The sequence below is a fragment of the Sphaerodactylus townsendi genome, linkage group LG05 (genome assembly GCF_021028975.2).
Source record: "Sphaerodactylus townsendi isolate TG3544 linkage group LG05, MPM_Stown_v2.3, whole genome shotgun sequence".
Taxonomy (NCBI): domain Eukaryota; kingdom Metazoa; phylum Chordata; class Lepidosauria; order Squamata; family Sphaerodactylidae; genus Sphaerodactylus; species Sphaerodactylus townsendi.
The window spans coordinates 73,948,796-73,969,856 of record NC_059429.1 but is presented as its reverse complement, the minus strand read 5'-3'; the positions used below and the strand labels follow the sequence as shown (position 1 = coordinate 73,969,856).

The window sequence follows — 21,061 nt, the reverse complement described above, 5'->3', positions numbered from 1 at the left end:
GAACTGGCCCTTCTGTTTAGGGAAGACATAGTTTGGAGGAAAAATAATCAGGTACCAGGATAACCATTGGCACGCACCATGGTATCCCTGGGTACTACATTGGGGATCACAGGGCTTAGATTAGAAGATCGCTCCCGGTCTTTATGATCCTGATATGAGAACCAAGTCATTATGTTTAGATCTGAAGAGGTCCAGGACCATACTAAGATCCATCCAGTCATCCATAATTTTTAGAGTAGGTTGAGAAGGGAAGGAACCAGCGGCAAGAGAAAAAAAAAGTCAAGCTTTTATACATATCTTTATCCTTCCTGTTTCATTTCTTTTTAGAGGCAAACCAGAACCCCCAACCAATATAAAGACAAGCAGTACTGCAAGCAAAATGGAAAAGAAGGTCTCCCTCAGGCTTTTGCCATTCCCTGCAGCTGTTGGACCTCTCTCTTCAGAGATACAGTGAGCAAAAAATAGTGAGAAGATGAACAGAGCAATGCTTTCTGTCAACAGAGAGAATTAATATGAATGTTGACATTTTAGGGAATTCTTACAATTTAAGGACATTTTTACAATTTACAACTCTGAGTGGGTTGTCTTGGCACTTTTCACTGGTTGAGAGAGGGGAAAACTCCAGTGGATGTATTGTAGTCTGTAGAGTTGCCATCTTCCTCTCCCTAACATTGAGCCTTTAACAGTTGTATCACAAGCAAGCATTAAACACATTCCTCCATTCTTTCATCTCCATAATATAGCAGCTTTCTCCATTCTTTCATCTCCATAAAAAGATCACCCAGTTGAACTTTGGCCTGTGATGCTGAAAATCAAGTCATATAAACTCCTGTGAGGAATAAATAATGTAGGGATGTTGTGAGGAACTTGATAATGACTTTATGTGTTTCCTGCAGGGCTCTGTATCTGGCTTACATGCAGAGTGGAAACAATGATCACAACATCCTCAGACAGATGTATGAGCTGCAGGTGGAGGCCGTAGCCCTGGAGAAAGCTGGATCAAGGCCTGAGCTCAAGGGCAGAAAGAAGAGTGAGTTCTATTTCCCTACTACCTTCCCCTCAAACTTGGTTTTTGTGGCACAGACTAGGACAGCAGGACTGTCTCTTCATCCCTTAACTCTAGCATTTGCCCATCCTCCTTAGACTCAGCTGGGCTTAGTGTTTCCAAACTATGCCAAGGCCCAGTCTCACCACTGGGAGCCTAGGGAAAACCATGGAATGAAGGGTGGTATTTCTTATGAAAGCTCAAACTGTCATACTTTGTTAGCCTTTAAGATACCCTGTTTGCTATGTTAACTCAGAAACCTTAGCAAATTCTTCCCACCTCTTTCACTTCCTCAACTCTGTTGGTAATTGGCATTCCTTCCTACCATTGCAGAATATGAAGGTAGCCCACAGGGTTTGGATGCTGAACTTCTGGCTGTTGAGCTGGAGAATCAGAGGTTGGACGATGAACTATTCAAGTCAAAGATCCTAAGGGACAGAAGGAGAATGGAAAATGGTAGTGTCCCCAGTCTATATTGTCAAAGATGTTGCCTGGGAAATTTGAGATGTGTACTAATAGTCCATGAGAATGCTGGAGTGGTGGATTCTTATTTTAGCCTCTGTCAATTAGGACTTTGGTGGACTAACATACATTTTGATATGGGGAACTTTGTTTTGGGCCAAGCTATGGGACAAGGCTCTTCATAATTACTTACCTGTGTATTCATTTATTCCACCCCATTTTGCTGCACACAACTTCTGTTTTCATGTTGGTCTTCTGAAAAATAGAAGGGATGAGTTGTAAGATAGTTTGGGTGTTCTATATGATTCAGTTCAGCTTATATAAGGACACTATACCACTAGTATCCTAAAAGGTCCTCATTTCTTTTGATGCTCTCCACATACTTGCTGAGATCACTTCTTCAGAAATTTAGAGACCTGCTAATGGCAAAAGATGTCCTTAGAATACTTGAAGGGGGCCACATGTTTCCAAAGAAACTTAGTATTTAAGTTCTATAGACTTCTCGTGGATGCTATTGGAATCACTGTAACCTTCTGGAAGTTCAGCAGAAACAGTAGCATACTAGTCCAGCAAAGAGGAAACAGATCTTTGAACTTGCTCTAGTAAAATGCCAGGACATCAATGGGATACATTTCTGGCTGTTGTTCCACCTCATAACATGAAACAACCTTGTACCAATAATGTCACTTTTACCAATATTGTCTTCTCGAGAAATATGTATTTTGCCTGCAGCCTTGTGTGCCCTCTGCTCGGCACTCTTTCCCATCTCCTTTTTCACCAGGCCATTTGGACAAGGAGATAGCTGAGCTCCAGCAAGTACATATGGCAGAGAAGGCTCGAATGCATGCTGAGATAGGCATGCTGAGATACAACTCTGACAGGATGAAGCCACGGCAGCCCAAAAGAGGGTCCCCACTCTTACTCCCGCCTCCTATAGCTCCACCCTTACCTCTTCCCCCTGCTCAGCATTTTCCAGGCCTTCCTGACTCCACTTACCCACTTGACCAACCAGTGAGTACTTTTTTCTCTAAAGAAGATTTAAGGGCGATTGCTTTTGAAGATCTGTTTATGTCGTTGAAATAGAATCTATCTATTACAATTATTCTCTTTGGAACTTCATCCCAAGTGTGACTCCCACATACCTATTTTATTTATTTAAAATATTTATACACCACTTTTCTCCTTTATTACAGTACTGAAAGTGGCTTACAGACATTAAAATCACAATTTAAATGCATTGAGATAATGTCAACTAATAATTCCACTAAACTCCAACAGACATTACTCTCCTCCTGAAATCATTCAGATCTCTAATGCTCCCCTGAATAATTACCAAAAAGGAAACACAAACACTCAAACCTTATAGGGGCAGTGGTAGTGGTTGGAGAAAGTAATTTTCCTCAACCCCGCAAAATGCTTACAGAACCAGAGCCTAGTACCTACTGAGCAAAACACAACAGAACTGTATACAATTGGTGGGGAGGTTGTTCGGGGTAAGCATGCAAGGGGCCTTCATTTTTCTTTGCCTATATTCTTTACACTGAGTGGCTTTGCCCCCATCCTGAAGCCTCCATCTCATCTTGCTATCTTGGGTTGTAATTTGAAGGCTAAAAAACTCGTACTGCCTTGGCCTTTCATTTCATTAAGGGCTTATTCACATTAATGCTTCAGCACATGGTAGCCAGAGGGAAATCATGTGTTCTCGCCTTCCTGTCTCCATGGAACGCAGAAGCAATCCTGTTGCTGATCATGCTTTTGTGCAAGTATTGCTAAGACCAAGATTCAGCTTTTGTCATGCCATAATTGTTTGGTGAGATGCCAAAAGCCAAATCCCACACATGTACACAACCAACTGACCTAGGAACAGGGAGACAGCATGTGTATTACTGGCCACAATTTATAAAGTATTGGTTCTTACCTTTATGATAGTAACTGGTTTGGGATTGGAGTACTTGATGGAGCCACCTCCTCCCATGCTATCCAGCTTGCCAGTAAAGATCCTTTGCACATGCCCTGCTCTCTATGCCCCTGCCTTTCTATGTAAAGGTGAGGCAGGTGGCAACTAGAAACTGGGCTTTTTCAGTGGTAGTCTCTCACTGGCCATATCCCTACTGCCGAATAATCCCGAGATAATCCCCTGAAATACCCAGGTTTCACGAAGAACTCCCCACAGCTGAACTGCCGAATACAGATTCATTGCGGTTCTGGCGCTCCCCCTCCCCATCACGTGTTTTTCCTAACCTGCATGAAAGTGAACCTTTTAAAAAAAACACGTCTCCAATCCAGATCGGTGCGGAGGTTCAGGAGTCTAATGTGGTTTCAAATTTTCTGCTGTAGACAGTGACGCAAATGCCTTCCGGCCAATCAGAGCACGGCAGGCTGTGCACTATGTGTGCACAGCCTTTTTTTGGTTTGTTTCACTCGGCTGAGACTAATGTTGAAACGTGGGCATGAGAGAATGGGAACCGCTCAAACGTGGGCACAAGAGGCCAATCAGACAAAAAAGCTTCATAGGCAGGGGCATCGTGCATACGCGTTTACATGCTCACATTACCATGTACTGTTGCGACAAAAAAAAGTTCCCACCCCTACACAGCACGACAACCAATAAGGATAGCCCCTCCAAGCCAATCGCGTGGAAGTGGGGATTGTCACATTCTTTGAAACTGAGATAGGCATACGTAGATGCCTTCACTAGAAACATGCTGCAGGGTGGAGGTTGAAACCTCGATGAAAAGGTGCAGTTTATTTTCAAACCTTGTTGTATTTAATTTTCAGTGGGGATTCGGCCACTTTTGGAATGCCCTCCCCCTTGAGGTTTGCTGGTGCCTATTCCATTTTCTTTAGGCACCCGGCCCAAACATTTCTTTTTACCCATGCTTTTAACTAAGACCTTCTACTTTTTTAGGCTGCTTTTATGGTGTGCTTCTAGCTTGAGGACTCTTTATGGGTATTTTATGCTGTTCAGTGTTGTTTTACATTGTTTCTAAAGGCTTGTTTTTATAATTTGTATTGTTTTTACTTATGAGTTCCTTCAAGTAGTTCTCTGGAGAGGCACCACATGCATTTTCTAAATAAACCAATATGTAGTAGATTTTCATGCCTGCAATATATTGACATGGTTATGTGAATAACTCTTATGGTTCCCTACTCCAGTCTTTCAACATGGGGGCATACTTAGTTCTAGGAGACATGCAAATATACTTGGAAACTTATTTTCACTTGTGAACATGAGAGGATTAGAAGAAAAGTATTTGCCGTGCACTGGAAGGCTAGCTGGTACACTGAGGGCTTCAAACTCTTCAAGTAACAGATATTCTGACCACTTGGTTTAGAGGTTAAGTTTTTAAACATTTGGTTACATACTTTAGGGATTAATAGTTTCCTCGAGAGAGCAAGCCTAATAATTCTTTTGGGCATTAGTGCTGATATTTGCTTGTATAATGTATAGTACCTTTAAAAATTTTCCATCCAATTTCTGTATACTACAGAACCCTGTGGGATCATCAGTTGCAATTGCGAGCAAGTACTTCCTGGATCCCACTGATGCCCTGGGACCGGCTCCGTATGATCCAGCGTACGTCAGTTCTATTATGGTATCTTAGCTTAAGAGATAGGCTAACGCTCCTTCATGAGTGTTGCATAGGAGATTGTTTGGATAGTTTGGATCCATCTTGTGAATATTTTCAGCCTTTTCTGTCCTTTTAATATTCCGATTAAGCATATGGTGGTTGATCTGGAATGGAGATTTTTAGATTTCTGCCTTCTCTGATGAAGTGGCCATACCAGCTATTATGTAAGTGTGACAAATTCTTTCCTTTCTTCAGGTCTGGCTTTGTGGTATTCTATGACTTTCTTATGGGTCTGGATCCCACATTCTACCAGGTATGCCTGGTTTCTGGCATGTTCCGTAATGGGCAAGAGTTGGGCAAGTCCACCCCATTGCCTATTGTCTTGTCTGATATGGGACAATCCCTAGATCATGTGATGGGTGGACAGAGAGGGAGCTGCGCCATCCTAGCAGCCAGGCAGCCAGTCCCAAGGTGAGTTTCAACAGCTGTTGCATGCTGGCAGATTTTTGTGTCTTTTATTTATAAAATGTATGTTTAATTTTTCTGCTATAAATAATGCTCATGGTAAATAAAACTCCCTTTCTGAAGTAGCTCTCTTAGGACTGAATTTACACACTTTAGGTACCACACGAATATGATTTTATCCTTCTAGGACAGTGATGGCGAACCTATGGCACGGGTGCCAGAGGTGGCACTTGGAGCCCTCTCTGTGGGCACGCACACACAGAGTTCATTAAGTGGGGGGGGGGGGCAGAAAATCATCCCCCCGACAAATCTAGGCTGGCTTGGGCCACTGAGAACGATGTGTGTGCACCATGGTGAGCAGGGAGGACTCGGCTGGTGGGCCTGGTGCCTGTGCTCCAGGGTGGCTGCTGCCTGGAGGGGGGGGGGCAGAGGAGGCAGAGATGCTAGAAAGGCACAGAGCGGTGCGTGTGGGACTTGCTGGAGGCTAGAGCAGGCTGGCCCCGCTTGAGCGGATGGGGCGGAGGAAGAGGGAGCTAATCGGTTTTTTCTAAACTAAAACCTCAGCATTCAGGTTAAATTGCCGAGTTGGCACTTTGCGATAAATAAGTGGGGTTTGGGTTGCAATTTGGGCACTTGGTCTCAAAAAGGTTTGCCATCACTGTTCTAGGACTTTCAGATTCATCTCCCCTTTTCTATTATTATTCCATCTTTTACCCCATGATTGTTTTAAGAGGCAAACTTTACTCTTATTTGATGCTGGTTTAAATGGTTTCCAAGAAATCATGAACTGAGTTACATCCTTCTAAATCAATGGAAGTCAGTGAACTTAGAAGGATGACACTGTTAATTGCATTTTTCTCTGCTTGCTGTTTTTAACCTTGTTGTTTCACTGTTTCAAGAACAACTGTTGTTGTAAGCCATCTCACATTTCTGTCTGTGGAGATAGACGGGATTAACATTTTAAAGAAACAAATAATTCAGGTTGTAGAGGGGTCTCTTCTATTCAGCAATCAACAGGGGGAAAGCATTACTGGCTACCTTTTAAGGTGTTGCCAGCTGTCAGGTAAAGCATGGTAGATTGCTTGTAACTGCTTAAAATTCCTGCAGAGCACCAATCTGTTTTGTGCATCTTGTTTACTGTGGGGTTTTTAACTGCTTTTTCAGAGTTCTTCCTTCAACTTCCATTGCCCTTGTAACTGAACTTCAAGCATCTGGAGGCTTTGATGCTTATGGGCAGGAGATCCAGCATTTGGTCCCCAGAGGATGGGCCAAAATCCACCTCTTTGACCACTTGCACCAAGTGTTGAGTGGGCACTGGAAAGTTCCTATCCGAGTGCTTCCTGTGAAACCAAACTTAACTGCGGAACAGTTGAATGGTGTGCCTCAGGTGAGAACTGGAGCAGGCTCCCTGGAAAACAGAGCAAGCTCCTTACCCACCCAGTTGTTCCTTCTGCATCATGGTCCACTCAGGATGTTTGTGGTGAACCATTAATTTTTCTTCCGATTATGACTGGTCCTTTCTCCATTCCACCTGTGCCTTTCTGCATGTGAGACTTCCTGCCCCCAGCCTCATTCCCTCATCACAGATATTCCCAGGCAGATGACTGATTTCCAGAACCTGTTAGCCAAACCACTACTCAGCTCTCCTTGGGTTAGTTTTGCTTCTGCTTTGTTCTGACTAAGCATTTTCTCTTGCAGGCTGGCAAGGCAGAGCTTTACTTGCGACTGGTTAATGCAAGAGATGCTGACATGCAGTCAGTGGCTGAGATCCATCCTGGCAATGCCCCTTTATACAGATACCCACCCATAGTAAGTTGGATTCCACAGCAGCTACCATTTGTTCCCTCTTCCAATATTTTCCTCATCCAACCCTGAATGAGACTAGAATGGGTGGCCTCTCCTTGAGGAACAGCCCAGAGCCTCATCAATAAGTACAAGAAGCATTTTTAAAAGTGGGCTTATTCGTCATGTTATCAGTCCATGCCTCTATATATTTTGCACAAAAGAGATTTTTAGTAGCTACTCTTGCAGATTTGCAACAGGCTGCAACTTGGGTGACAAAGAGTAGTTCTTTGGAAAATTCCAGCCATCTCTGAATGAAGCTTTTGTCAGCCTTAGTAGGAAGAAAGTCAGTCCTAGCCAACTGCATCTTAAATGCGTCTGAGATGCTGAATCAGGTGAAATATCATCAAGTATATGATGCTGCCTTAGCCTGGCTACGTTTGCATTGATTTCTTTATATGTCACTTTGGGGAAGGTGCCTGAGTAAGTGTTTGTTTCTCAGATGCAGGTGCTCTTTGAAGATTTTCTGGACCAATTTCTGTCAGGCTTCAGGCTGGGTTTTGGAACAGAGACTGCTTTGATTCCCTTGGTTAATCGTTTCTACCAAGAACGAGACAGGGGACATGTGACTATGCTAGTTCTATTGGATCTCTCAGCTGCTTTCAGTACTATCAACCATAGTATCCTGCAGACCTGCTTCTCAGGGCTGGAACTGGGGAGCACCATTCTACAGTTGGTTGAGTCCTGTTCAGCAGGTCTGTCTCAGAAAGTGCTGCAGGGAGATTCTTGCTCTACCCTATGGATGTTTACTTGTGTGGTTCCAGAGGGTTCAATCTTATCCCCCATGCTATTTAATATCTGTATGAAGCTGATCGGAGAAATCATCAGGAGGTTCGGCTTGCAGTGTCTCCATATGTCCCAAATAAGCCGCTGCGCTCCTTATCAGCGGAGCTGCTGGAAGTCCCCGGTCCTTCAATGATGCGGCTGGCCTCTACCCTGGCCAGGGCCTTTACAGCTCTCCCACCAGCTATTTGGGCCCTGCGGGACCATGGTGAATTCCGCAGGGCCTATAAAACTGAGCTGTTCCACCAGGCTTTTGGAGAGGCTGGCCGCAGATTGGCTGCCCCCTGGTGAGGCCCCCGCTGTATGTTGTCATCTTTAGGAATGCCTCATATTGGTTCCATCTCTTGGCATTACTGCCCCTCCTGTCCTTGGGCCTGGGCGCCACTTATATGGGATTTAAGCTGCCTCTGTTTTAGAATTTTTGTGTGCTGCTATTGATTTTAAGGTTTGTAATTATGTTTTAATTGTTGTTAGATATTACATGTTGTAAACCGTCTAGAGCCCTTCAGGTAGGTAGGTAGGTAGGTAGGTAGGTAGGTAGGTAGGTAGGTAGGTAGGTAGGTAGGTAGGTAGGTAGGTAGGTAGGTAGGTAGGTAGGTAGGTAGGTAGGTAGGTAGGTAGGTAGGTAGGTAGGTAGGTAGGTAGGTGGGTAGGTAGATGGATAGATAGATAGACAGACAGACAGACAGACAGACAGACAGACAGACAGACAGACAGACAGACAGACAGACAGACAGACAGACAGACAGACAGACAGACAGACAGACAGACAGACAGACAGACAGACAGACAGACAGGTAGGTAGGTAGGTAGGTAGGTAGGTAGGTAGGTAGGTAGGTAGATAGATAGATAGGGAGATAGGGAGATAGGGAGATAGGGAGGGAGATAGGGAGGGAGATAGGGAGGGAGATAGGGAGGGAGATAGGGAGGGAGATGGGGAGGGAGATGGGGAGATAGATGGGGAGATAGATGGGGAGATAGATGGGGAGATAGATGGGGAGATAGGGAGATAGGGAGATATGCATGTGATACCTAGCTTGCATTTCTTTCCCACTAATTCCAAGATGCTGTCGATATTTTGAGCTTGTGCTTGGAGTCCATAATGGGTTGGATGAAGGTGTACAAACTGAAACTTAATCCTGCCAAGACAGAGTCACTGGGGGCCAGATACCTTGAAGGGCACAGCTAAATAGGGTTTACAGGTCCAAGTGCACTGTTCTGCCACAACCATAAAAGTAGTCATCGTTTGCCTTCACAATGGCATTGCCTACTTTCCTGAAGCATGTGGCTGACACTGAGGTGCCACGTTGGGGAACTCTATCCACTTCACCACACTGACTCTTGATATACCCCATCCCAACTATTTACGTGTAGGTACAGAATCTTGTGATTGTGTTATAAGATCTTGGTTAGTTAGTTCTAGCACAGGATTTCCCTGAGAATGTAAGAAACTCATGTGAATTTCTAGCATACAGATTCTCTAAGTATAATTCCTGATATTAAATCAGAGAGTTTATATAAGATTCTGCCAGCCAAGCTTTAAAACTTGGTTCATGACTCTGGCAGGGCACAATCCACAAGGAATTTCTCCTGCACAATTTCTATGAAATCACTGTTGTACAAAAACATTTTCTCCTACCCATGCCAACAGATGCTACCCTGGGGAACTTCCATAGGAATTATGATGGTTTCAGGACCCTGCCATGGCTTGTTTTCAGCTGTGGTAGGAGCATCTCTCTGAAATGTGTGTGAACGTATGAAATCCTACCCATCCTTACTTGCACAAACCAGATATCCTTTCTTCTCTCCTGCACAGGTTGCCACTGGCCCAGCACCTCCTTCAGGCTTCCCTTCAGCCCCACCACACTCTTTCCACCCTGCCTCCACGAGCCTGTCTTTTTCTGTCCCCCCTTACACTGGCTTTGTTGATCCTCCTCCTGCTCAGGAACTGCCTTTTCAACACAAAACTAAGCAAAGGTGAGAAAGGAGGAAGACAGCCTCCATTCTCTCTACAGACTGGGCTTTTATTCTAATGTAAATGAATCATCCTATTTTTAGAAAACCTGTGTGTGTGTTTTCTATGTGCATATATGTGTTCTGTGTTAAACGTTATCGTGCATCTTCAATCCAGCAACATTGTCTCTGTACTGTCCACTATCACTGATCCAAAGACTGTGTTAAAGTGCATCTGCAGCACATAGGCTTTGCTGTTAGTCAAATTAGATGTGCTTATTCATCACATGTGATCCTTACAATCAACTTACACACAAAGTTGTTTCCAGGTTAATCTGCTACACAGTAAAGCAGGAACCACAGAGACTTCAGTTTGCAACTGCCCACATAACCTAAAGCATAACATTGGTGCCACTGTGAACAACGTCTCTTGAAGTTCCACTTTGGCTCTGACCTGAAACTGACAATAAAATAATTTTTTAATCAATATCTACTCTAAAACATACCATTTGGGCATATTGTTTTTATTTACCCTTATTACTAATTAGATTAGACATGTTCATGGAGTTTTAACTATACCTATTAACTAAAACCAGTATTTAGGCATAATAGCAGATATTAAGGGGATTCAGAAATACCTTTATCTAATATTCCATGAAGGGAATAAACAGAGAATTCTTAATTCCATCTCACAGCCTACTTATGACCTGGAAATGATGTGATGAAAAAGCCCCTTTTAATCAATGTTTGCAGTATTAAAATCCTTGACAAACTAAACTGCCTCAAGGCATGTTGCTAGAATCAGTAGCTGTTGCATTGAAGAAGTAGTGTTGGCTTTTATACTTTGCTTTTCTCTACTGAAAGGAATCTCAAAGTGGTTTACAATCACCTTCCCTTCCTATTCCTCCCCCACACAACAGGTACCTTGAGAGGTAGGTGAGATTGAGAGAATTCTGAGAGGACTGTGACTAGACAAAGGTCACCCAGCAGGCTGCATATGGAGAAGGAGTGGGTAATCTAATCTGATTCTCCAGATTAGACTCCACTGCTCATGTGGAGGAGCCCAGAATTAAACCCGGTTCTCCAGCATAGTCTGCTTTTCTTAACCACTACACTGCACTTGTTCCTAAGAAGTATATATTTCTAGGTAACTAGCCAAATGTCCTTTGGTCCAATTTCCTTTTGTCCAAATATTTATCCTTGCCTTATCTTTATGGCCAATTCATCCCTTTGAAAAAAAGATCTATTTAATCTTATAAGTAGCCAGAACAGGATGATAATTTTAAATGGTTTTGTTTGCAAGGAACTAGCCTGGTCTTAGTACCATTGGCTTCGTTTGCATTTTGAAGTTTTTCAGTCCTTAGAAGCAGACAGAGTAAGTGCTCCAGAGGCTACCTCAACCTTTTGAAAAAGAAGGCATCTGCCTATCGAAACCTGCTTCACTTTCTTTCAGAAGTATTGTCCATGGTACTAATAGAGTTGTAAATAAATTGTGTCCTAGTTTAGTAAATTTTATGAGTAGTATAGTATAGCAGTATCAGTGTAGGCTAGCCAGAAGTACTTATTATATTTTTGTTTCTTTATAAGTGACCTATTCTCTTTGTTATTTCTTTTTCTAGTATTCAAGGTTATAGATTGGTGTGAATCTGCAAGATCCCAAACCACCATTCATAAGCCTAACTCTTCTGCAGTTACACTGATCTTAGAAGAGGAGATGTAAAGTAAAGCGGGGAAGTCCCTTGTCACTACAGAGAGTGGGGCCAATTGCCTTGCCAAAGTGTTGTTATTATTTGCTGTTAAGTCAGCAAATGGCAGAAGTGCCAATTGGAACCTAGGTTTCCCAGGTATTGCGGTCAAAGCTCTGCTCATAACCCAAGTTTGATCCTGACAGAAGTTGGCTTCAGGTAGCCAGTTCAAGGTTGACTCAGTCTTCCATCCTTCTGAGGTCAGTAAAATGTAGACAATTAGGGAAGGCAATGGCTAACCACCCTGTGCACATATTCTCCCTAATAAATTATGTGATGTGATGTCACTCCATCGGTCAATAACGACCTGGTGCTTGCACAGGGGACTATCTTTACCTTTCTAAGTCATTGTTCACCACCTTAACCACTATGTGCCAAAGGATAACCCTCATCACAACCCTCATCACCCTCATCACAACCCCTGTTGCCCTTTGTTTCTGCCTTGGGGGAGGTAAGTGGAGTGTATAGCAGCTGCTAATGTTCTAGAGCAAGGTTATAGGGAATAAGTGATGGAATGCTAAAAACTTTAGCCCTGTATACATGCAATGAGTGATTCTCAAGTTATATTCAATGCATGAATAGGAGAACATGTGATTTCATCTCCACATTTACCTGGATGCTGGTCCCTGGTTTTATTTGTAAAGTGAACATGTGCTGACTTCTTCTTGCAAACAGTTGTATGCACGTACATTCAAGGTGAATGTACAATCATTGGTGAATAGAGCTACTGTGCAAAAAGGGAACTCCAACCCTCCCAAGAGGATCCCTTTCTGTGACAGATGACATTTCTGGTCTAGATTTAACTGTAGTTAAACAACTACTGTGTCCATCTTCCCTTCCTTTTCTTCCTCATTTCCTTTGTTCCTTTGCCTCATTTCCTTTTAGGAATTTCCCTTTGATACATTTTTCTTGATTGGTTTCTTTCTTTTGATTGGTTTCCCCTTTAAATTGATTTTAGGACATCAGAAAACTGTAGAATTTGAAGAGTTGATTTTTAATTGTATAATTTGATTTATTTATTCTAGTAAATTGCTTGTTATAAGCCACCTTGAGCGCATCCTGATACAAAGGGCAGGGTATAAAAGCCAATAAATAAATAAATAAATATTTGGCTTACAAGGGTATAACTTTGCTTAGGATTGTATTTTAAGTGTTGCAATCTTCTGTTGGGTTTCTTGTTTCATTCTTTTCTCATTGTTGTGCCAGTTATGTTAACATTCTTTTTGTTTGTTCCATGATGTCTGATTGAAAGGTGAGGTTCACAGAAAGCTGTTGATGTAAAGTCCTGAATCTAGACCAGCTCCATTCAGTTTCCTGTCTTGCATTTGAGTCACCCCCAAATGAATGGTCCAGTTTGTGGAGACTGGCTCACTTTCTATAAGATCCTCCTTCAGCTTTGCATGCTATACGGGTGTCAGGCATTATACCAATGTAATACATGGATGATTCAGCAACTTCTAGGCAAAAACATCTTCTAATTGAGCAGGAATATTGTTCTTCTCATGTCCTTTCCCTTTCATCATATTATACTTACTCTTATACACCTATGCCATCAGTTTTATTCATTGTCCTGATATCTAATTCTTAAGCGTGTCAGGTTTTTCCAAATATTCCCTTTCTGACCTGTATGCTACAGTCTGCTTGCATGCCTGAATCTGCTGCCCCACTTTTCTCCATTCTTCCCTTCCCTGTTTATGCTGCCTTCCTGACTGTGGCACTAGAAGCTCCCAGGAACAGAGATCACAGGCTTCTCCAGGTCCTTCCAGGTAAAAACTGATAATAGGCTGACGTTAAATATGCTTCTGAATGAGCTGATAATATTTTCTCTATTAAAGCACAACAATTTCAGTAGTCCTGTGATTACCATGTAAGTTTGCACTGATTACCATGTGATTACCACGTAAGTTTGCACTTGTCCATTTCACTGTGTCCTGAACAAGCTGGACACAGACCATTTGAAGGAAGGAGTGCATACTGATCCAGAAGTAGAAATGGTGGAGGAAAGAAATGGACTAGAGTAAAGGCCCATGTAGTCCAGTATCCACTGGAGTATGTTTCTCATAGTGGACAGTCAGAACGTTATTGGAAGCTCATAAGCAGGGCAGCCAACAGCCAACTATTGGCCATCCTGCCACTTAAGGTGGCCTGACTGGCATTGACCAGAGCCTAGGCTTTTTCCATCATGGCTCTGGCTCGGTTGAATAGGTTCCCTGAGGAGATGAGGGGTACCCTCCTTGGAGACCTTTAGGAGAGCCTGCAAGGCCTATTTTCTTAGGCTTTTGAGGGAGTTTGAATGGCAGTCACCTTTTAAGGTGGGGAAAGAAGAGAGATTTGGGATTTGCTACTTTGTTTTAACTGAAAATGTTTTTAGCTATTATTGTAAGCCTCTGAAGAAAGGTGGACTACAAAAGTTTAAATAAATTACTAACCTATGGTTACACCTTTTCCAGCAGCTAGTTGTTTGGGGGTTGCAAGGAACATGAAGGTTAGCTATCATGGTTAGATGGTTGATAGACCTATGTCAACTTGTCTAATTCCCATTTAAGTAATCTAATCTGCTAGTCATTATCACATTTTGTAAGTGTTAATTCTGTAATTTATGTGTTGTATGAAGAAGTACTTTTCTTGTCTATACTGAATTTGTTACCTGCCAGTTTCATCAGATCACATTAAGTTTGGGGGAAAGCCTTGTCTGTACCAAACATGGCCTCTCTTCCTTAATTCAACACAGTTCCTAGCTAGAAGGTGGGAAACAATCACTTGCTCCCTGAGCAAGATGTGTGGAAAAGAAAAATTAATTCAGAGGGACTTAATTGTTTTAGGACAGGTGAAAAAGCACTCCAGAGACAACAGCCACAGCAGGGGAACTCCAGGAAGCAGAAAGAAGGAAGTCTGTTGGGGTTTATTCTTGACAGAGTTAAAGGTGCCCCCCAAGGAGATGGGGCTATCCGGCTGACAGGCTATTACCAGAAAACTGGACAGGTATGGACCAAAGCATTAATTAGCTACTAAACCAGATTGCCTGTTCTTCTCATTCCCACAGCACCTTGTCAGGGAAGGTAGCTAGCTGACTTCCTCATCAGCTGTGCATTCATAAACTAGAAAGAAGGCATGACGTATTGCAAGATGTGGGTCAAGGCTAATGTTTGATCTGGATATTACTGAGGGGCAGTGTTTCTGATTTGGCTGAAACCACCTGAGAGACTCAATGCCAAGTACACATGTTTGGGTGTTTGTTGCAGACTCTTCTGAGGAGCTGGCAAGTGTAGGGGGTGACCTGGAGAATATCAGAGCTACTGTAGTCCTAGTGTATCCTGTGGATCTTGGATATCCTGATTTGATTAACATAGTTGACCACCCATCCCTCAGTTAGGTAAGAGCCTATGAACAGTGGAAGAAGCTAAGATCTGATTGCTCCAGCTAGCCCAGCTAAAAACTGGACTTCATACCACAGAAACTGATCAGCTGGAAAGGATCTGAGGATAAATTTGGACTGCCATGCCAGTACAGCAAGACTTTGAATGTCTCTTCCATAGTTTAATCCCCTAACTAAGAGCTGTGTGTGGATTTAATCAGGTAGAGTTGTCAAACTTCAGATGGGACCAAGTTCTTCCAGAATTACAGTTGATTTCCAGATGTGATATAGTGGTTAAGAGTGGTGGACTTTAATCTGAAAAACTAGGTTCGTTTCCCCACTCCTCCATATGAAGTCTGCTGGGTGACCTTGGGCTAGTCACAGTTCTTTCAGAACTTCTTAATCCCACCTACCACAGAAGGTGTCTCTTGTGGGGAGAGGAAGTGAAGGAATTTGTAAGCTGCCTTGAGTCTCCTTACAGGAGAGAAAGACAGGGTAAAAATCCAAACTCTTCTTCTTCTTCCACATAAATTATTCACCTGGAAGAAGTGGCAGCTTCAGAGTATGGAATCTATTTAATCACATCCCTATGCTCTACCCTCAAATCATTAGGAATTTTCCAGATCAGAATTGGCACCCAAAACCCAGGATATCCAAATATTCAGAACCAAAACTATACAAGTTACACTGCAACATCCTAGCTGTTGTCCAAGCCACTTATTACACTTGCTCTGCATCCCTCATTGTATGGATGATAGTATAATAGGGGGAGGGAGAGCTAGTGGAACCATCGTACCATTCCTCGCAGGGCCGAGGAATGCATTTAGTGGGATGCATGTACTAATACTCATTCCGAAAGCTTGAGCCAGAATGTTGTCCATTTGCCACATTTTTTGGTTTTTATTTTTTACTTCCTTCCAGTTGATTAGCACCAAGGATTCAGGACTGAACTACTGCACTGATCCTGTCAGATCCAACATCAAACATGGCTACTTTCTGTTTGGAGAACAGGAGGTATGGAGTGGTACAGTGGATAGAGTGGTAACTTTGAAGATGGGGGGAACAAGACTAGAAATAGCAGCCTCCAGGTGGGCCCTGGGGAATCCCCTGGAAATACAGCTCATCTCCAGACTACGGAGATCAATTCCCCTGGAGAAAGTGGATGCTTTGGAGGGTGATTTGTACCCCACTGAGGTTCTTGTCATTCCCTGGTTCCACCCCCAAATCTCCAGGAGTTTACCAGCCTGGGTCTGGCAACCCAAACCCTCCTCCCCAGCTGGAAGCCAAGGGCAAGCTGGCAACCCTAAATGAGAATAACATTTCTCATTTTGGTGACAGATGTGAAGTTCGCCAAATGGTCTTGTATGTGTGATAAGTGTCGTTGTCACTTCAACTCATGGCGACTCAATAAAGGATAGTTCTTATTTGTCATTTTGTGTGAGATTGTTGAGGATCAAAATGGAATAGGGCAATGTTGTTGCTTATCTAATTAGACTGGATAAGGAGGCCACAATCCAAACATGTTGTTATGAGCAATACTGCATTTGTTAGTTCCATATGCAGAAACACAAAGGACTGTCGGAGTCTGTCCCATAGACGCATAAAGACATTTAAATTAGATTTACCAACATTTAATTGCTAGCCAAACCACATCTGCATGTGCAAGATCTCTGATATGCAAAAGCATATTTCCCTCCATCTGTGCACCCACAATTCTTTCCCTTCTGCAATAGACTCCATTATTGACTTTTGTATGGGTAGTATATTTTTCATGCATCCTCCTCACCCTGTGAGAAGCTGAAAAAACAATTTGTACAGTTCTATGCATGTAAGTTTACATCTAGTTGCAATTTACTTTGGATTTTGCATGCAGAAAAATCCACATTCTGTGACATGAAGAGTGTTCTTTGAATGTACTGGCATGTGCAGCTGGTGCTGGAAAATTTTAGTCCGCTCCGGCTGTGCACACTGCACTGCCTCTGCATACCCTTTTAAAAAGACTAGTGTGGCTATTACACCAACATCTATATTTAAGGATCCTTTGTCCCAGCCTCTGTATAAGCAGTTTGCCAGAGGAATTGCTGCAACCTCCACAGGAATTCCTGAGGGACCAAGATTTGCATGATGCAATTTGGATTCTTTTAGCCTAATTCATGAGAACAATGGGAAGAGTTTTGAGCGTGCTCCAAGGGGGGAGGAATGAAATGGTAGCAGGTACCAATGGCTATAGCAGCATACATGCTAGTACCCTACACATGTCCACTGAGATGGCTTTTCCTTTGTCTCCTGCAGGTGACCTTCCAGGGTGTTGTGCTGCAGGAAGACATGATCCTTGTTGCTCGCTTTTATCATTGGCCCAGTGGCAGAACAGCATTCAGCCCCTGGGATGTAGGATTCAAGCCTCAGCATCAGCCAGCACTACAGAGTGAGGAGCTGCTGGTTGCCTGGGCTGTGCTCCAACTGACCAAGTCATCTGAATCTTCTAAAGTGATGCTTGCAGGTACTCTTCTTGCACTTTAGGTGGCTCTGTTGAATTAAATGATAGCTAGTCCTTCTTCAAGGAAGAGGATTCTCTTCATTCTGTATTTGCAGGTGCAATGAAGGAAGGGAAGCCTGAAATGTTTACTTGGAACACAGGGACCCACACACTGACTCTGTACCATGGCCCTGTGCCTCCTGTAGCAACCTTCTCATCTATGGTAAGTCCATCCCTGTGTAGCATCCCAAGACTCAGCAGTTACACAGAATACACCAGGGAGCAAAATACAGCAGTAAAACACTGAAGAGAGGTGACTGAAGACTAATCTTGCTGTTCCTGTTAATATGGTGCTCCTCACTGGATCACTTCATTCATGACTTCTAAAATCCAGCCATTTTTATGTAGCAGTATTTCATTCTGCTATGATAGTAGGATTGTATCTGTAAAGCTTCTGTTCTACTGTTTGGATGGATCCCTGTGACTTATCAAGCTTCTTTCTGGTTCTGTCCTTGGGCGATGCATCCCTTAATCTGCACAGGAAAAGCAACATGCCTTCCAGCTGTATGGGGATGCTACTTTGAGGTTACACGTCTTCAACAATAAGAAACCAGACCTACCTTTTCCACCAGAGTCACCAACCATACTGGACTCTGCAAGGACCTGGCCCCATGTGAGTGTTGGACAAGGAGCATTTTGGAGAACTGGCAGGGCCAGGAAAAGGCTTGGACAGACCTGTCCTAAAAAAAGACAGGTGGAAAAGACAGGAGCCAAGCCCTTTCTTAATTGGTACACAGGCATCTGTTGTTTTTGTATGTGTGTGGAGGGGGGTGGAGAAGATGCCTCTTTCCAGCCTGGAGTGTCAGTTGTTAACCAGCTCACATTCTGTTGTCCAACCAGGCTTTAAACAAATAATGGAGTATGGCATCTGCTACTTCCAGGGCTAGCAATTAGGAGCATAAGAACTGGGAAGCTGCAGGTTCAAATCCTTATCCTGCCATTAATCTCAGTGGGTGATGTTGGGCCAGTCACTCTTTTTCAACCTCAAAAGATTGTGCTGATGATAAAATGAGGAAAGGAAAACAGTGTATGTGGCCATGAGTTTCTTGACAGCAATGCATAGGCATTCACTGGATAGCCTAAACAATGGGAACCTGTAAGTGGATCTTCCAAACTGTGTGTGTGGTGTTTTTTTTTCATTCTAAAAGCAACCAGATTTGTGTATGTGTGTAAGCACAACAGTAAGAGAGAGAGAGAGCACTATCATAACGTTAGAGAAAAAGCCTTAAATCTTTTTGTCCCATGCACTATTTCCATAATCAGAATTGGTTCTTCAGATTGCTTTTAACCCCCATTGGGAAAAAGAAAGGAATAATGTGGTCCTTGTCTCTTTTCCCTGTCAGAAACAAATTTGGTAATGTGTCTGTTGAAAAAACATGTAGTCTTGAGACATTAATTTAGGGAAAGCCCTGTATAAATACGACATCTTGTACATTTTAATTAATTTCTTGACATGTGGAGGTTAAGTGTACTAAAAGAAATGAGTCCTCCCATTTGCTCCCCAGACCCAGCATGCATATTGTCTGCCACAATGCTTTATGGATTGGAACATGTATTTGCAGGTACCTTTTATTCATCATGTCAAGGAGACCCCTCCTTTGGAGCCGTTTTGTGATGGAGATGGCTTTGACTTGTATATCGATGGAGCCCGTTTCCTGCCAGATGATGTCACTGTTACCAGGGTTGCCGGTCGTATTTTCACCAGTAGTTTCAACCAGTAAGGGAGAATGGTTGTTTGCTTTTTCCCATAATGCTGGGATCCCCTTACCCTTCCTGCTGTTGCTTGTGCAGGTCTGACTTAGACCTGTTCTGATGTGACCTATATGACAAGAGTGCTGTTCCATTATTCAGATAATGTCAGAAGCCTTAAATCTGCACATGTTCTTGATGTCAGGAAATAGTGATGCTGGTATGGACAAGAACTCTGACATGACTTCTCTCACATGATCTGAATTTTCTGATCATATCCAAGCAGTGCAGAGAGAAGCTATGCTGCAAAGATTGTCACACTACAAAGATGATGCCAGAATAGGCATACAAACAGTGGCGTAACTAGGCAAACTGGAGCCCTGGGCAAAACCTGTGTTTGATGCCCCCCCAGGTGTGTGCCCAATGCAACACCCCCCCCCCTTGTAGCTACACCCAGTGGCGTATCTAGGCAAACTGGAGTTTGACGCCCCCCATGGGCAGCCACCCTCCCCCACTGTGACCAAGCAATGATTTTTACACCAGGTTGTTTCAAAGTCACCATCACATTATAGAACATGCCCCAACTCACAAATCTGAGCACAGCAATAAGCCATGCCACAACAGCAGAAATAATTTTTGAAAACATTTTCAAAATGCTTTCAAAATGTTTTATTACTGCTATGAAAACATTTTATGGTGTTGTATCCAGTACCCCCAATTGGGGGAAACAGCATCACTTTCAATGCTTCAAAGGAGAATCTGGGCTCCCTAGTTTAAACAAGTGATGCTGGAATCCACCCCCAAACAGCATCATTTTCAATGGTGTTTAAACTAGGGAGCCCAGATTCTCCTTTTAAATCCACCTTAAAGGGAGAATCTGGGGTTCCCAGTTTAAACAACATTGGAAGTGATACTATTTTGGGGTTGATTCTCCCCCACCCTGAAACAGCATCACTTGCAATGTTTAAACTGGGGACCTCAGATTCTCCCTTTAAATCCATGTCAAAGGCAGGGGGATTTAAAAGGAAAATCTGGGGAAATTTGGGAAGTGCCTGCTGTCAGGGGTACAATTGTTAAGCTAGCAGCACCAAACTTTCAGAGTATCTTTAGGAAACTCCCCTAAAGATATCACCCAGGTTTGCTGAAGTTTGGTTCAGGGGGTCCAAAGTTATGGACCCTCAAAGGTGTAGCCCCCATCTTCTGTTAGCTCCCATTGGAAACAATGGATGATGGGGCACCCCCTTTGGGAGTCCATAGCTTTGGACCCCCTGGACCAAACTTCACAAAACCTGGGTGGTATCAGTAAAAGATTCTCCTGAGGATACCTCCCAGGTTTGGTGAAGTTTGGTTCAGGGTGTCCAAAGTTATGGACCCTCAAAGGTGTAGCCTCATCTTTTATTAGCTCCCATTGGAAACAATGGGGGATGGGGCACCCCCTTTGGGAGTCCATAACTTTGGACTCCCTGAACCAAACCTCACCAAACCTGGGTGATAGCATCAGGAGAGTCTCCCGAAAAATCCCTGAAATTTTGGTGCTGCTAGCCTAAAGACTGCATCCTCTGCAGGCCAAAAATGGAAAAACACTGAAAATACAAAAAATCCCACCAACAAACC

At 43.2% G+C, this 21,061-nt stretch overlaps 1 protein-coding gene across 1 annotated transcript in view; it reads left to right on the top strand.

The window, feature by feature from the left end:
• The first annotated feature begins 347 nt into the window (after positions 1 to 347).
• The window catches only part of CCDC17 (coiled-coil domain containing 17), a 31,834-nt gene continuing 11,120 nt past the window's right edge, over positions 348 to 21,061 (top strand). Inside the window, exons 1-16 of the mRNA XM_048496206.1 lie at positions 348 to 450; positions 897 to 1,030; positions 1,379 to 1,501; positions 2,289 to 2,518; positions 4,999 to 5,084; positions 5,335 to 5,550; positions 6,709 to 6,931; positions 7,243 to 7,353; positions 9,986 to 10,146; positions 13,589 to 13,633; positions 14,690 to 14,849; positions 16,144 to 16,236; positions 17,515 to 17,722; positions 17,815 to 17,921; positions 18,240 to 18,371; positions 19,321 to 19,475. Of these exons, the coding sequence (XP_048352163.1) occupies positions 380 to 450; positions 897 to 1,030; positions 1,379 to 1,501; positions 2,289 to 2,518; positions 4,999 to 5,084; positions 5,335 to 5,550; positions 6,709 to 6,931; positions 7,243 to 7,353; positions 9,986 to 10,146; positions 13,589 to 13,633; positions 14,690 to 14,849; positions 16,144 to 16,236; positions 17,515 to 17,722; positions 17,815 to 17,921; positions 18,240 to 18,371; positions 19,321 to 19,475 (2,255 nt within the window). The 5' untranslated portion in view covers positions 348 to 379. The remainder of the gene's footprint in view (positions 451 to 896; positions 1,031 to 1,378; positions 1,502 to 2,288; positions 2,519 to 4,998; positions 5,085 to 5,334; positions 5,551 to 6,708; positions 6,932 to 7,242; positions 7,354 to 9,985; positions 10,147 to 13,588; positions 13,634 to 14,689; positions 14,850 to 16,143; positions 16,237 to 17,514; positions 17,723 to 17,814; positions 17,922 to 18,239; positions 18,372 to 19,320; positions 19,476 to 21,061) is intronic.